Consider the following 17867-nt stretch of genomic DNA (forward strand, 5'->3'; position numbering starts at 1 on the left):
GTGAAGTGCGTATATTTTCTATTTCTGTACTGAAATAGGCCACTAAACGCTTTTGCCACAAATAAGTGCTCCAGTGAAGTGCCTGCAGATATCCCTCCTGACTGCAGATATCCCTCCTGACTGGCTGAGTGTATATGTGTTTTCAATGAGGTTATAGGAGAAAGCTGCTTTCAGACATCTCTGGTGGTGGCTTATCTTCTGGGAGAACAAAAGGATCAGGAGCTGAAATTCAACATGCCTGATCCTTCTCTCACCAAATATCATCTGTCAGAAGGAAAGTCTGGAGCTTCCCATGCATATTGGATTATCAGCGTGTCCTGTTGACTTCCTATGTTAGGAGGACAGAAGACTAATGTGCATGGGGGCCTTAAAGAACACATCAAAAGTTGCTACTTTCTGTTTTCTGCACCTCACCTATCACCTAAATGAGGGAACTATACGTCTTTACTCCCTGGGGACTATAATAGTCTAATGACATTTCTCTGACTATTAAATCCAATTTATTTTAAGAGTGGGGAAATGGTTAAATATTACCTAGAACACACATAAACCTATCCCCCAAGGGCAAAATTTATTGGACATCCAGATATCATCAAAATAAAATGTTAACATGTTGATGAAATAAAGGGAAATGTTAAAGAGAAAATGTGATATTCAGGATATACAAATGCATAATGTGAGAATAGATTACAGGAGGATATGGTATGGGTAATATTCTCTTATCAGTTTAATTTCATACAGCAGGACTATAGATGCTATACCGGTTAATTCATCACATATTTCTGGAAAGAAAATGTCAGGTGTGACAGACTTATTACATCAATTCTGTGAGAGAAATAGACCAGACCAAGGGAATGATTTAATTTGCTGTTAGAAAATTAGAAAATCGGATGTCATGAAAAAAAGAATAAATTTGCAACATCCCTCAGTTACTACCAGATCAGAAATCATCCAGCACTAGGCTAATTGATTTTGAGGAGGATGAAGAGGGAAGCAGGGAGACCTAGACCCAAGTAAAGGCTCCCATTAGCCTATTGTCTGCTGAACCCTCCAAAAACAGCTAGTTCAGTCAACACCCAAATGTGTATGGGGAGCTCCCGACTCTCCCCTGACAGATTATGTCAAATGTGAAATAGACTGGACAAAATTATTAAATTTTCCTTATACTTTAGTTCTCCCATGAGATAAGCCGCTGCCAAAGTGCCTGGCAGCGTCTCTATTCCCATTGCATACACGTAGATATTGGGCCAAACTGAACATGTAAGTTTATGTCGGAGTCGGGAGAGATAGCTGTCGGCCGAATGATTGCTCAGCCGACAGCTATTGAATGTGTGGAGGAAAAGAACTCTTAAATCATAAAATCTGGTAATTGCTAATTGTCTTGATACTGAAAAATATTGATCTGCCAGTTTGACACATACATCACGCCAAAAAGACCAGTAAATAAAGAGTTTGCTATTTCCACTCCATACACTACAATATAGAATATATAATGGCACTTTTCTGGTTGTGTAGCTGTATGACTGTAGCACAGTTTTCCCTTAAACATTAATCAGTACATTTAGCCTAAAGGAGAATATTAAACACCTACAGTATCACCCCCTTTAAGTTTTCCTAACAAGCAGAGAATTTAATGGCTATGTCCCGTAATTACTGTACCTAAACGTGCTCACATTGTAAGCCTTTGCTCAGATAGCAAGGATATTGGGCCAATCAGGCTCAGTGCCAGCATCCCTTGCTCCCTCGCCGGTGGCATATTTAAGCAGGAGACTGCTGACCACAGTCACCTGTGCATGGTCTTATTTGCTTCACTATGACTTTCTAGACCTCTTGTGAACTCCTGGATCTGTAACTTTTGGATTGCCCTGACTTTGCCTTTGACTACCCATTCTGTTACTGATGTTATCTCCTGGTTCTGATTCTGTATGGTATTTTGACTCTGCCTCTATCTCTTGCTTTGGTCCTGACATTCTTTCTGGGTCAGACTATGGCTTGTATCTCATTCTGCATTTGGTTTCTGATTTTGTCCTTGTTGTTCTTGCCTAGTTATGACCTGGGCTGCCTGATTATCCTTTTACCCCCTTAAGTCCTGCACACTTTACCAGGGTAGGGACTGTCACCCAGTTGCAGGCTGCTGTTTAGGGCGGATCATCTAAGTAGGTAGGTGTTGCAGGTGGAATTTAGGGCTGCACTATTCCCTAACTCTTGTGACAGGCTACATATTGTGTTTGGTTGAATTTATAATTTATAAAGATCCTACACCTCTTTTTCTGATATGTTTGACTGTGTATAAAATACATGGATGGGGCATCTCATTTTACTAGCAATCCCTCTGTTTATTAACAATTTCCAGTCTGCCATAGCTATTAACAAGATATGAGACTTGTTGATAAATGTAAACACCGCTGCACTGTGTAGAGGCACATACAAGTGGTGCACCATTATATAAATAAGGCACAAAATTTACATTATTTTCTATATTTTGTATTCAGAAATATTTAACTTATAAACTTATTATAGCATCACCTACAGTTTGAGCCTTTTCCGCTATACCACAGCCACCTTACTGAATGTGGTGAGGTGCACATAAACGCTCAGTTTCTCTGCTCAACCCAGTACAGGGTGGGCCATTTTGAATACAACTTTTGTTTTTTCAATAGGAAGAGGGTCATTTGACACATCAAACTTATTGGGAATTTCACAAGAAAAACAATGGTGTGCTTGGTCTTAACGTAACTTTATTCTTTCATGAGTTATTTACAAGTTTCTGACCACTTATAAAATGTGTTCAATGTGCTGCCCATTGTGTTGGATTGTTAATGCAACCCTTTTTTCCCACTCTTCACACACTGATAGCAACACCGCAGGAGAAATGCTAGCACAGGCTTCCAGTATCCGTAGTTTCAGGTGCTAAACATCTCGAATCATCTGAAGGCAATTGTCTATGCTGTGAAGATACGAGATGTGCAGCACCTGAAACTACGGATACTGGAAGCCTGTGCTAGCATTTTTAAATGTGCCTGTTTTCCATCTACAGGTCACATTTGGTGCACCTGTGAAGCCTGGGCTATATCAGCCAGTCTTGAGTGGGACTCGCAGACTCCTCCCTCCTCCCATTGCAAGCATGGCCACATGCTGGAGGTAACTGGTGAGCTGTTTGTGAGTCGGCCTTATGCTCCTGTAATTTGCCCACTGACTCCTGGTATCGCCCATACGGCTCAGGTAGGAGAGTGTTAGGTCCCGGGCTACTTGAGAAACCTTGGCGTGGTGCCCGGGCTTAGACATGTTCTACACCGTAGGACATGTTGACTAATCTCTCAATTTTAAAATCAGTTTGAGGGTTTAGGTAGATTGCAGAGTGCACCTGTATTTGTTATTGTTTTGTTATATTGTTATATTAATTACAACATCCGCACTTGTTACCTTGTGTAGGATGTCTATTGTGGTACTTGTGGTTCGCCGCGGGCATCCTCCACCGTATGCATTTTGCTGGGGATTGCCATTAGCAACGGGCCACAAGTGCAGGATCTGCTCCCCTATATATATGCACAACTGCATGTGGGTTTGAGCAGCTCCTGCTCATGCCAACCTGTCTTCTTAGTTTTTATATATAGATTCTTGGAGGTGTATAAACTCCAATTTAAATGTGCCTGTTTTCCATCTACAGGTCACATTTGGTGCACCTGTGAAGCCTGGGCTATATCAGCCAGTCTTGAGTGGGACTCACAGACTCCTCCCTCCTCCCATTGCAAGCATGGCCACATGCTGGAGGTAACTGGTGAGCTGTTTGTGAGTCGGCCTTATGCTCCTGTAATTTGCCCACTGACTCCTGGTATCGCCCATACGGCTCAGGTAGGAGAGTGTTAGGTCCCGGGCTACTTGAGAAACCTTGGCGTGGTGCCCGGGCTTAGACATGTTCTACACCGTAGGACATGTTGACTAATCTCTCAATTTTAAAATCAGTTTGAGGGTTTAGGTAGATTGCAGAGTGCACCTGTATTTGTTATTGTTTTGTTATATTGTTATATTAATTACAACATCCGCACTTGTTACCTTGTGTAGGATGTCTATTGTGGTACTTGTGGTTCGCCGCGGGCATCCTCCACCGTATGCATTTTGCTGGGGATTGCCATTAGCTACGGGCCACAAGTGCAGGATCTGCTCCCCTATATATATGCACAACTGCATGTGGGTTTGAGCAGCTCCTGCTCATGCCAACCTGTCTTCTTAGTTTGTATCCATATAAATGGCCCACCCTGTATTATCGGTGTTTCATGCTCTAATTAGAAGGCTGCCACTGAATCTCTAGCTTCATCTCTGCTTGTCAGAAGAAAATGCTGAGCATGTACAATATCATTTCATCCTCAGACAAGCAGGGAAGATACTGCATATGACCAGTATTATTAGGAGACAGCAGGATTGACATGCTGCAGAATACCAGGGTATCAGGAGGATTACTTTGCATGTATCTGGGAGAAGGGGAATCATTAGTAAACAACCATACAGAATGTAGAGAGAGCACCAAGTGGCATGGTGTTGTATTCTTTCACATACTCCAGCAATGGTGTGTAGAAATAGTCTGCTCCTACCTTCTGACCTACTACAGTATTTAATTGAATTGAAGCAATAAAAATCTTAGTACCATCTGTCTGAAAACTTTGAAGTATTCTTCCAGTGTTGAGCGAACGTTTCAATGTATATTTAATATGTTGTATATTCCCAAAGGCAAATTGCAACTTTGCAATGAAAAGGATTTGATCACTTACAGAATCTTCTAGACGTAGCACAGAAGTGCTTTAGGGGCTAATAGTTATTTTTTTTAATAGAAATAACCATCTGCCGAAATTCTAAATGATCTTTCCAGACTGTTGTGTTTAATAGATGATCATGGTACCTTAATTGTGGCTAGAACAACCTCCATGACTGAACATTGTCGAGGTGTGAGACTTCTGGCTTCTTCTCGAATCACATGATCCTAGAAAATATAAAATATATGACAAATTAACCCAGATTTTACATAGCACGTATGATCAGTTCCAAAAATGTTAATTAATCTAAATTCTGGTGCATTTATATTTCTTGGCCCATGAAAAAATAGTTCACAGTAGATTAACTGGGATTATTAAATCAGAGAAATTCATGTAATTGTTATGCATTCAACCATTTCACTGACTAATGACAGGTGGGAGTCTGGATACAGCTCCAAAATTGTATCCGCCTTCAACCTAGCTCTTAGTATTCTTATTTCTAGCTGGAATCCAAAGATTATTTTTTTCCTGTACATTTTATTTTCTGATGATAATGTAAATAGCTGGTATTATATAAGTAAAGAAAGTAACTTTACACAACCTATTTGTTGGCTTACCTTGTGCCAAAATCTGCATAGTGTCACATTTTAAGTCAAGCCCTTTCAAGCTAAACCATGCTCAGTCTATCTATGCCATACCCCTTAGGAACGGGCTACACCTCAACACCACTTGTCACACAACAGCTGTCCTGGCCAGGATCACAGAGTAATGGTGATCCCATAGAGATGAATGGAATCAGAGTACGAGTCGCGCAAAATCACACACTTCTACTCTGCGATCCTAGTCATGAGCAGTGTCACCGTGTAGCCCTACTCTTATATGATTATCCCCAAAAACTGCCAAAACACATACATTCAGTGCAAGGCATGAACACGTTTAGTTTAGTAAATCTACCCTTAAAGCGGTTGTGCAACCATTGAATGTTATTTTAATATAATTCAGGATGAAAAATGAGTTGCTTTTGTAATTTGCTTTCTGTTTAAAAAATGCTATATTCCCTCAGGTGGTTGCACATGCCCAGTTCCATCCTTCAACTGCCACCAGTCATATCTACTGTTAGAAGCTGTGGCAGGTACAGGGGGAGAGCTACGGCAGAAAGGACACCCCTTCCCCTGATTTGCAGTAGAAATGACACTCTTCCTGAGTTGCCAGCCTGGTGAGACTCTACCAGAGGACCACAAGCAATGAACGTGATGATTCCTGCATCCATGTGAGGTAGAAGGCTGGTTCTAGCAATATTTATGAAGCACAATATTTCTATATGCCATTATTGTAGCCTGAGCGTGCACTTTAAATACATAGTATATAATGTATATGTAACAAAGGCATTGCATTACTGATCTCATGCTGTTCTTGGGGCAGTGAATTATATAGGTAAATTATGCCTGGCTCGCCAAAATATGAGAGAGTACAAGTGGTCAACATGGAGTGAGAATGTCCTTTCTATTACAAGTGTATTACGTAGAAATACAGAAAAATGGTGCATTTGTTGGTGCAAATCTATGTCCTCTCATAATGTGTATATTTCAGTTTTTGTCTTTCAGGCAATCAAAAATATGCTAAATGTATTAAGAAGAAGGTCCTTTTAATAAATTTGACACAAACCACTCCAACAAGACATTTTTTAGACTAACATGTAAAACGTCACCCTGTGTGTTCCAGGGTCACACTGACCAAACCCTTCTTCAGGTCAGATCTGTTTAAAGCTTGTGGGAAACCCATGTAAAAAAAAAATTAAAAGATTTAAAGTTGAACTTCCTGCACACTTATGGAAATGTGATAGTCTCTCCGTGATGCCTTGTTAATATTCTCTATGTATAATTATAATCTTCTGATGTTTATTTGGGGGAATGACTCAACAGCAGGGAACAAAATTTTGCGTAGATTCAGTAGAGGTCACTTATTCTTAAAATGTACTTTATGAACAAAGGTATTGTATATCAATTATTCATCTCTTTATTGAAATCTCTATACAAAGAGGCTTTTCAACGAAAACATGTAATCAATCAAAATCTCTTGAGACTCCGTTGTATCGAAATGATGTTTCTGCAGCAGCATTAGCTTCAGAACACAAACATTCAGCAAGTGTCAGTGTAGAACAGCAAAGTGACTTTGTAACTTGTGTAATAAGTTCTCCACTGGCTCGATTAAACCAGGCTTCCCTATCATTACAGACAGCAGGGATACCTGCACCGAGTCTACAGAGGATCGCTAGAACAACAGTGCTTCACTCTTATCCAATGAAACATTTTCCTAACCTTTCATTTTCAAGAATCCAAAGTGTATTGGCTTCCCAAATGAGAAAGTGCCGTCTTTGTGCTATTTGTAATATATACAGCTAGGAATGGTTATCACGCAGACAAGGTGCAGTGATAGGCTTCATGAATATAAAGTGTACGTATACCTCTAAATGTGGTGCTTTCTATCATAGTATATCCTGTGAATATTTGTGCACAAATTTAATGACACTTGTGATGTATAATTTAACCACAGTGTTAAGATACGTGTGTCATTGAAATTGCATGAAATTGCAAGTCATGGCTCTTGACTATACTGCAGATGGATTAGTTAAAACTATTGAATTGTGCTTATGTAATATCTGGCCTCATTGCTTAGAGTGAAAACTGCCTGCCATTTCCCAGACCAGTGTTAAGAGTTTCAAATTTTTTTCAAGGCAACTTTGAAGTTGACAGGAGGCTCATTCTGCAGAAATACTGCTTTAAAGGGAACCTGTCAACAGGCAACAATGCCTTGTAGGACTAGCTCAGTTGAACATAATGTTACCCTTCACTTGGTGATCTGTTGCTTCACTCTAAAGAGAAGGTACTTTTTATTCGTATGTAAAAGAAAAGTTAAATGCATCCGGGGCAGCACAAGACACTGTTTGCACCCTTGCTCCTCCTGCTTCCTCTGTCAGCCTCTCCCTCTCATTCCTAAAGGACTAGGTTCCTCGCCTGGCCCTCACAATGAAGAAGAGGGAAGGGTTGCAGGGGAAGCACAGGGGAAGGATGCACAGTGTGGCTTGGTCCCACCCTGGATACAACTGCTCATTTGCATATGGATTTTCCCCAGAATGAATGAATCTTTAAAAAAAAAGAAAGAAAGAAAGAAAGACAGCACTCATGTTTTACGAGAATGAAAAAAGTTAGGTCTTTATTCCATTAGCAGAAATCCAGGAGATGCATCTACTAATGGATGCTAATGCTAATAGAATAAAGACCTCCTTTTTTTTGTTTTTTTTTAATTTTTGGAACACGAGTGCTGCCTTTCTTCCTATTTTTTTTATTACAGAAAGAGTGAATTTGGACCAGACTCCTCAAAGGGCCCACACCGAACTTCTCTATACGTGGACCAGGGGTGTTGTCTTACTTTTTTCTTTTTTTATCCCTAGAAGGCCCTACATGTGCCTGATTTAACAATTAATTTCCTGTTGACAGATTCCCTTTAAAGTGGTTGTCTGAGGATAGACGTTGTTGGGAAATCACTCAGATATTCAACCAATTCCCACTTAGCAGAAGCCCAACCAATATGATTTTCACTAATTGCTGGAACAAAGTGGAAGTGGTGCTGGGAAAGTGTTGTTCAAATTATTTCCTATCCAACCAGCTTGGAGCATAGCCAATTATAGGGAATGATTAGCCATGCATCCACAAGCTAGAGCAGGGTGAAGACCCAGTAATACCTAGAGGTGCTGCCACTTCATTTAAACAATGCACGGTTCGAAGACTTTGAACCAGACAATGGTGGCATTGCCAACCCCTTTTACAGCTGAGACAAATGTAGAAGATCCAAGACTTCCATTTTACTAGTAGTTAGATACTCTGCTGTTCTGTAACTGACTGTTTGTGTGATATTAAAATTACTTCAATTTATTTGTCCAAAGTTTCTTGTAGATTTTCTTGTGCATAAGAGCCTAAGGGGAAAACTATCAAACATTATATTTTCATTGAAAACAATGCAAGTCATACTTTGTAGCTTTTCTTCCCTAAGCATTTAGGATATTACTGTACTGAACTGTGACCAATAAACTGTAAAGAAAATTCATAGCTACACTCCTAGGTAATGATGGTTATTTTTTATTGGAAAAACCAAATATCTTTGTAGGAAAAGGGGATTCTGTCCAAAATAACATAATTCACCCATTATCTTTCTATAGTTTGTTTGACTTGGTTATTCTGTAGCCATTTAGCATTTTAATAAAGCCTTCATCAATGCCACACACCCCAAACTGCTCAGTGTATGTCCACATGGTACGTAATTGTAAAATACCCACTGCAGATTTATCACAGATTTCATGCTAAACATAGCTAGGGGGAAAATAAACAGAGAAAATCTGCAATATTAATTGACATCCTATATATTCTACGTGGATTTTGTAGCCTATTAACCCTGAGTAGACATGCCTTTAATGCTGAAAAATAGACAGTCTTTTTTTTTTTTTTCAACAAATAATGGAAAGTTGTCACAACCTTATCTGTGTTAAAATCGCTCACTTAACCATGAACACCTTTTTAAGAGTCTCTCTAAAAAAAAAAGAAAAAATACAAAAAAAAACACACTCAAAACAATAATTATTAGTTTGGGATTGAGATTAGAATTTACTATATATATATATATATATATATATATATATATATATATATATATATATATATATATATGTATATACAGTACAAACCAAAAGTTTGGACACACCTTCTCATTCAAAGAGTTTTCTTTATTTTCATGACTATGAAAATTGTAGATTCACACTGAAGGCATCAAAACTATGAATTAACAGACATGTGGAATTATATACATAAACAAGTGTGAAACAACTGAAAATATGTCATATTCTAGGTTCTTCAAAGTAGCCACCTTTTGCTTTGATTACTTCTTTGCACACTCTTGGCATTCTCTTGATGAGCTTCAAGAGGTAGTCCCCTGAAATGGTTTTCACTTCACAGGTGTGCCCTGTCAGGTTTAATAAGTGGGATTTCTTGCCTTATAAATGGGGTTGGGACCATCAGTTGCGTTGAGGAGAAGTCAGGTGGATACACAGCTGATAGTCCTACTGAATAGACTGTTAGAATTTGTATTATGGCAAGAAAAAAGCAGCTAAGTAAAGAAAAACAAGTGGCCATCATTACTTTAAGAAACGAAGGTCAGTCAGTACAAAAATTGGGAAAACTTTGAAAGTAAGGGCTATTTGACCATGAAGGAGAGTGATGGGGTGCTGCGCCAGATGATCTGGCCTCCACAGTCACCGGAACTGAACCCAATCGAGATGGTTTGGGGTGAGCTGGACCACAGAGTGAAGGCAAAAGGGCCAACAAGTGCTAAGCATCTCTGGGAACTCCTTCAAGACTGTTGGAAGACCATTTCAGGGGACTACCTCTTGAAGCTCATCAAGAGAATGCCAAGAGTGTGCAAAGCAGTAATCAAAGCAAAAGGTGGCTACTTTGAAGAACCTACCTAGAATATGACATATTTTCAGTTGTTTCACACTTGTTTGTTATGTATATAATTCCACATGTGTTAATTCATAGTTTTGATGCCTTCATAGTCATGAAAATAAAGAAAACTTTTTGAATGAGAAGGTGTGTCCAAACTTTTGGTCTGTACTGTGTGTATATATATATATATATATATATATATATATATACAGTCATGTGAAAAAATTAGGACACCCTTTGAAAGCATGTGGTTTTTTGTAACATTTTTAATAAATGGTTATTTCATCTCCGTTTCAACAATACAGAGAGATTAAAGTAATCCAACTAAACAAAGAAAACTGAAGAAAAGTCTTTTCAAGATCTTCTGTAAATGTCATTCTACAAAAATGCCTATTCTAACTGAGGAAAAAGATAGGACACCCTTGCCCCTAATAGCGAGTGTTACCTCCTTTGGCTGAAATAACTGCAGTGAGACGGTTCTTGTAGCCATCTACCAGTCTTCGACATCGGTCTGAGGAAATTTTACCCCACTCCTCAATGCAGAACTTTTTCAGCTGTGAGATGTTTGAGGGGTTTCTTGCACGTACAGCCCTTTTCAAGTCACCCCACAGCATCTCAATGGGATTCAAATCTGGACTTTGACTTGGCCATTCCAGGACTCTCCATTTCTTCTTTTTCAGCCAATCTTTGGTTGATTTACTAGTATGTTTTGGGTCATTGTCATGTTGCATGGTCCAGTTCCGCTTCAGCTTTAATTTTCTAACTGATGGTCTCACATGTTCTTCAAGCACCTTCTGATACACAGTAGAATTCATCGTGGATTCTATGATGGTGAGCTGACCAGGTCCTGCTGCAGCAAAGCAGCCCCAAACCATGACACTTCCACCTCCATGCTTCACAGTTGGTATGAGGTTCTTTTCTTGGAATGCTGTGTTTGGTTTACGCCAAACATGTCCTCTGCTGTTGTGTCCAAATAATTCAATTTTGGACTCATCTGTCCAAAGAACATTATTCCAGAAGTCCTGGTCTTTGTCAACTTTATCTCTGGCAAATGTCAGTCTGGCCTCGATGTTTCTCTTGGAAAGCAAAGGTTTCCTCCTTGCACACCTCCCATGCAAGTTAAACTTGTACAGTCTCTTTCTGATTGTAGAGGCATGTACTTCTACATCAACAGTAGCCAGAGCCTGCTGTAGTTCTCGAGATGACACTTTAGGGTTTTTGGAGACCTCTTTTAGCATCTTGCGGTCTGCTCTTGGGGTGAACTTGCTGGGGCGACCAGTCCTGGGCATGTTGGCAGTTGTTTTGAAAGCCCTCCACTTGTAGACTATCTTCCGGACAGTGGAATGGCTGATTTCAAAATCTTTTGAGATCTTTTTAAATCCCTTCCCAGACTCATAGGCTGCTACAATCTTTTTTCTGAAGTCCTCTGACAGCTCTTTTGCTCTCACCATGGTGCTCACTCTCACTTCAACAGTCAGGAGCACACCAAACTAAATGTCTGAGGTTTAAATAGGGCAAGCCTCATTCAACATGCAGAGTAACGATCTACTAATTATGTGCACCTGGTGTGAGATCTGAGCCAATTTAAGAGGGAATACATGTGAGGGTGTCCTATCTTTTTCCTCAGTTAGAATAGGCATTTTTGTAGAATGACATTTACAGAAGATCTTGAAAAGACTTTTCTTCAGTTTTCTTTGTTTAGTTGGATTACTTTAATCTCTCTGTATTGTTGAAACGGAGATGAAATAACCATTTATTAAAAATGTTACAAAAAACCACATGCTTTCAAAGGGTGTCCTAATTTTTTCACATGACTGTATATATGTATATAAAAAGAACATGTTTTGTGAAAATAGTGGCTATTTTTTTATTTTGTTTAGGTCACTGTACTCTCCAACATGCCCCCCCTACCCCTGAAAATCTACCATCACCCCCTGTTCTCTGATTCTTATCAATTCAGCATATTAATTGTGTTTGGCTGTCCTTGTATAGGTTGTGCTAAACAGAACATTTACATCATTATTCTGAAATGAACGGGGGTCGGGTGCTAACTTTCTATGCCAGTTTTTTGTCGTAAAAGAGTTTAAAATTTTGTAACAAAATTTGTTTCTATTTAGCTTTTCCCAACAACCTTACTAGTTTTTGAAAAAGTGGGCAGGGTATGGGCAGAAGGAGGTAGGCCGTGGGTAGGGGGTTTCATAGTCTGACTCATTTAACAATATGAGAGGGAGAAAACTAGGGCAAATTACACTAGAAATCCACTTAAGGTCCTAACTGGAGTAGATTTCTGTTCTAGTGTACAGACAACAGAAGATGCAACAAATTTTGTGTGTGAAATGCCAGTCTTTAGTAAATGACCCCCATTTTCCTTTGGTAGCAGTCCCCACAAATGACCAGATCTTTTATATAGATAAGTAATACACTGTCAGTTTACTACTGCTGTGAGGGAAGGATGTTATCTGCAATTATAATAGTAGATATAGAATAGGATAACAGTATGACAGTTCATTATTCTCTTGATAGATCTAGATGAAGATGCCCACAAAAGAGCACTGCACTTATCAGTGTAATTTGTGATGCACTAATTGGGTCACTACAGGAGCCTTTCTCTGGTTGCAGTGATAGTCTAACTGAAAAAGTTAAGTGAGACCATCTGCCATGCTAAAAGTTCAAACAAATGAAAGTTAAATAGCCAGGATAGGAAGTAGACTACATGGAGTGACTTCAAAAATTATATCCAGAAAACCATCATGCATAGGTTGTTAATATGTTATAAAAAAAAGTCCCTTCAGCATTACAAAAAATGGGTCTAAACTGAAAATGCAAACAAAACCCAAGGACAAAAGTAGTAGTACAATAAATAGAAAATGGACATTACGGAGTTGTTGGTAAGTGTACATATATATAACATACCGTATTTTTTGCTTTATAAGACGCCCCAAAAGTGTCTTATAAAGCGAATGCTGCCATTTTATTCTGATGATGATAATATGCCGGCTGCTATGCTGCACATCGCTGCCTGCGATGTATCAGCATGGAGGGAGGAGGGGCTGGAGGCCGGCAACTGGTGTTGGAATCGCGGCAGGGCCCGGTGCAGTCACTGTACTCTATTATACTGGGCCCTGCTCACAGAAGTTTTTATATGTAAAGTGTAGTCATGGGAGCTTTGTTAAAGTATTGCAATCCTCTGCAGTAGCGCAATCCTCTGTAGTACTCATTATCAAACTACCGTAGCAGGCAGGCCGGCCAGAAACATAACGTCACTCACTCCGTCACACGCCTGCTCCTCCCACTTTATTAATGAAGCAGGTGGAGCAGATGGGTGACCGAGTGAGTAACGTTATGCTGCCGACCGGCCTGCCTACTATGGTAGCTTGATAGTGAGTACTACAGAGGATTGCGTTACTGCAGAGGATTATGATACTTTAACAAAGCTCCCATGACTACACTTTACATATAAAGACTGTTGTGGGCGGGCCCAGTGTAATAGACAGTGACTGCACTGGGCCCGGCGACGATTCCAACACCATTTGCCGGCTTCCACCCCCTATATTGGGGGTCACTATTTACACAGGGACACTGTTATGGGGGGGATCTGTGAATGACACATACAGTACAGACCAAAAGTTTGGACACACCTTCTCATTCAAAGAGTTTTCTTTATTTTCATGACTATGACTGAAAATTGTAGATTCACACTGAAGGCATCAAAACTATGAATTAACACATGTGGAATTATATACATAACAAACAAGTGTGAAACTGAAAATATGTCATATTCTAGGTTCTTCAAAGTAGCCACCTTTTGCTTTGATTACTGCTTTGCACACTCTTGGCATTCTCTTGATGAGCTTCAAGAGGTAGTCCCCTGAAATGGTTTTCACTTCACAGGTGTGCCCTGTCAGGTTTAATAAGTGGGATTTCTTGCCTTATAAATGGGGTTGGGACCATCAGTTGCGTTGAGGAGAACTCAGATGGATGCACAGCTGATAGTCCTACTGAATAGACTGTTAGAATTTGTATTATGGCAAGAAAAAGCAGCTAAGTAAAGAAAAACAAGTGGCCATCATTACTTTAAGAAATGAAGGTCAGTCAGTCAGCCGAAAAATTGGGAAAATTTTGAAAGTAAGGGCTATTTGACCATGAAGGAGAGTGATGGGGTGCTGCACCAGATGATCTGGCCTCCACAATCACCGGACCTGAACCCAATCGAGATGGTTTGGGGTGAGCTGGACCGCAGAGTGAAGGCAAAAGGGCCAACAAGTGCTAAGCATCTGTGGGAACTCCTTCAAGACTGTTGGAAGACCATTTCAGGGGACTACCTCTTGAAGCTCATCAAGAGAATGCCAAGAGTGTGCAAAGCAGTAATCAAAGCAAAAGGTGGCTACTTTGAAGAACCTAGAATATGACATATTTTCAGTTGTTTCACACTTGTTTGTTATGTATATAATTCCACATTTGTTAATTCATAGTTTTGATGCCTTCATAGTCATGAAAATAAAGAAAACTCTTTGAATGAGAAGGTGTGTCTAAACTTTTGGTCTGTACTGTATATAGCATAAGATGCTATATATGTGTCATCCACAGATCCCCCCCATAACAGTGTTATCCACAGATCCCCCCATAGCAGTGTCACCCACAGATATCCCCATAACAGTGCGTCATCCACAGATCCCCTCCATAACAGTGTCATCCACAGATCTCCCATAATAGTGTCATCCACAGGCCACCATTAGTTCAAAACCCACCAAAAGCACACCTTTTGGTTCAAAATATATTTCTTATTTTCCTCCTCAAAAACCTAGGTGCATCTTATCATCAGGTGCGTCTTATAAAGTGAAAAATATGGTAAATGTTTAGAGTTATATGGCTCATGACAGTGTCTGCATTTAGTCATTAACAAATAATTCATGTCCAATTAATACATATATATGTTTAAGGATATATTCTCAAGTGTCTCATTTTGAAAAAAAAAAAACATTTAAAAACCAGTCACATTTGGTTCAATAGGGATATTTCTGTGAGAAGCACCACCTCCATTCAGATAAATGGAGCAATTGCATAATTTCTAAATGAGACATAAAAGTCATCTACTCTGCCCAAATCCCACTCCACTTTTGAAAGTGGCACAGACGACCAAAAGTCGCAAAATTTGGAGCAAATACAAATGTGAACCAACAGATGCTACAATTTTATACCAAAAAACTGGCTTAAAGGGGTTGTCTCACTTCAGGAAATAGCATTTATCATGTAGAGACAGTTAATGCAAGGCACTTACTAATGTATTGTGATTGTCCATATTGCTTCCTTTGCTGGCTTGATTTATTTTTTCATTACATTATACACTGCTCATTTCCATGGTTACTATGACCCTGTAATCCAGCAGTAGTGGTCGTGCTTGCACACTATAGGAAAAAGCACCAGCCTATGTGCACTCCCGTAGTCCCGGCCACCAGAGAGGCCAAAGCTTTTTCCTATAGTGTTCAAGAACGACCACCACTGATGGTTTGAAGAATCGCCGTAACCATAGAAATGAGCAGTGAAAAATGAATCAAGCCAGCAAAGGAAGTAATATGGACAATCACAGTAAGTGGCTTGTATTTACTTTCGCTACATGATAAATGCTACTTGCTGAACTGAGACAACACCTTTAACACATTTGATAAATGTGCCCCTTAATTTTTAAATATATCGTTCTAAAAGCCTCAAATACATTATGCATAGCAGATATTCAGAAACCTATCAGAGTGAATTGGAGGTCAATCAATACCCTTTTTTAAATTCATTGTTTAATTAAAAATACAATGAATATACTTAGTATACTTAGTTGTTCTAGTGTTGGGTGGGATTTACAACTGCTACCTGCTTATGTGCAATTGGCATGTGATACCTTTTTACAATTCATACATGTTCTTCCCAGCAGGGTTACAAAATTATTACAGTCTACTTCTGCCACAGCCAGGTTATTTCAGAAGTGTACAGAGTGGTTCAGAGTGGTTATTTCTAGTGGTGTAAAATTGTATTACACTTTGTTTTTCCTGTTACAAAGACTACTGCATTGTGGGTAATGCAATGCATTGTGGGTTAGTGCAACAGAAATCTCCAGGACACATCTTCAGAGCTATCTTATGCATATCACATACTCAAACTCCACTATCCTTGCAAAAGCATATCTGGTAAGAGATCTACCTCTGTTTCAGGATGTAAGGGATCGTCTCTTATTTGGGGGTCATTCTCACAGAATTATCTTCATAACCAATAGGTTTCAGGTACAAACAGTGTGATTTATTTTACACTCTTCATACACAACATAAAACAAAAGCCTGCCCGTCTGGGCTCTACCTAAACATAATAAACATTGTATCCCTAACTCGACTATACGATAGCATTCCCACATGGAACCAGGTGCGGCTTACCCCAGACATACAGTCAACCAGCCATCAGGCTGTAACAAATGCAGTACCTTTGGAGGTGGTTGTGGTCTAGCAGTCCTCCTGACGCTGACCTTTCAATGCTTGTTCCCGGGCGTTGCTGAGTCCCCCAAAGGCCAGGCTATTGCATAGCCTTGTGGCCCCTCAGCCTTGCCTATCTGAGACCACACTGACAGAGCCACACAAGGCCTCTGTCTGCACACTCTCCAGAGTGAGACTGGGAGCCACACCCAAGTCCAGCAACAGGATTAAATACCATCCCTGGACATGGGCATATTCTAAAATCCCAGACTGGAGCATGGGGAACAGGCACCCACCCAACACATTGCCTGTTCCCAGTAAAAGCCCGCCCTGAAATAGGTGAACCAGCTACACTATCTACAGTATATGGTGTCCCCCAACTACTTTAGTGGACTAGGCCTAGACTAGGGCTTTTAGACTAGGGCTTTTAGTGGACTAGGCCTAGACTAGGGCTTTTACTCCACCAAGGCCGGGCCCCTTGGTGACACGCTCCTGGTGCAAACAACACCTCAATGTTCACATTGCCACAAGGGTAGAGTTGAGCGAATAAAGTTCGGGTTCGTACCGAACTTTAGCTTTTTTTGGACCCAAACATTTACGTAAAAGTTCGAGTTCGGGTTCGGTGTTCGGCGATTTCTATGGCGCTTTTTGAAAGGCTGCAAAGCAGCCAATCAACAAGCGTTTAACTGTGTGCCCTTAGAAGCCATCACAGCCATGACTACTATTGGGCCACAAATACCGCTGTCATATAGAGTTTAAAAAAAAAATATTAAGCGCAATACCCTACATCAGGGTTTATATTGGCGGTTAATTTTTTTTAACATGCTTAACCAATTTTTACTTTGCTTTGTGAATGCTAACTTTGAGGCAAACATGTAATAAGGGACGTGGTCATGGTCGCAGTGGTGGTGTTGGTGGAGCCTCTGGTGCAGGGAGAGGACGTGGCCGTTCTGCCACAGCTACACATCCTACTGAATCTACTACCTCAGGTCCCAGTAGCCGCAAGAATCTACAGCGATGGTAATGCCTGAGATGGTAATGTCCCAGTAGCCGCCGTTCTAAGGATGGTAATTCCTGAGCAAGTACAGGCGCTAGTCAATTGGGTGGCTGACAGTGGATCCAGCACGTTCACATTATCTCCCACCCAGTCTTCTGCAGAAAGCCCATAGGTG

At 40.1% G+C, this 17867-nt stretch overlaps 1 protein-coding gene across 3 annotated transcripts in view; it reads right to left on the reverse strand.

The window, feature by feature from the left end:
• Nucleotides 1-17867, reverse strand: part of UNC13C (unc-13 homolog C) — a 793844-nt gene that overhangs the window by 83679 nt on the left and 692298 nt on the right. For all 3 annotated transcript variants that reach the window (XM_040413932.1, XM_040413931.1, XM_040413930.1), the window contains one exon: nt 4895-4975. In XM_040413932.1, the coding sequence (XP_040269866.1) occupies nt 4895-4975 (81 nt within the window). The remainder of the gene's footprint in view (nt 1-4894; nt 4976-17867) is intronic.

The sequence above is a fragment of the Bufo bufo genome, chromosome 1, assembly GCF_905171765.1.
Source record: "Bufo bufo chromosome 1, aBufBuf1.1, whole genome shotgun sequence".
Taxonomy (NCBI): Eukaryota; Metazoa; Chordata; class Amphibia; order Anura; family Bufonidae; genus Bufo; species Bufo bufo.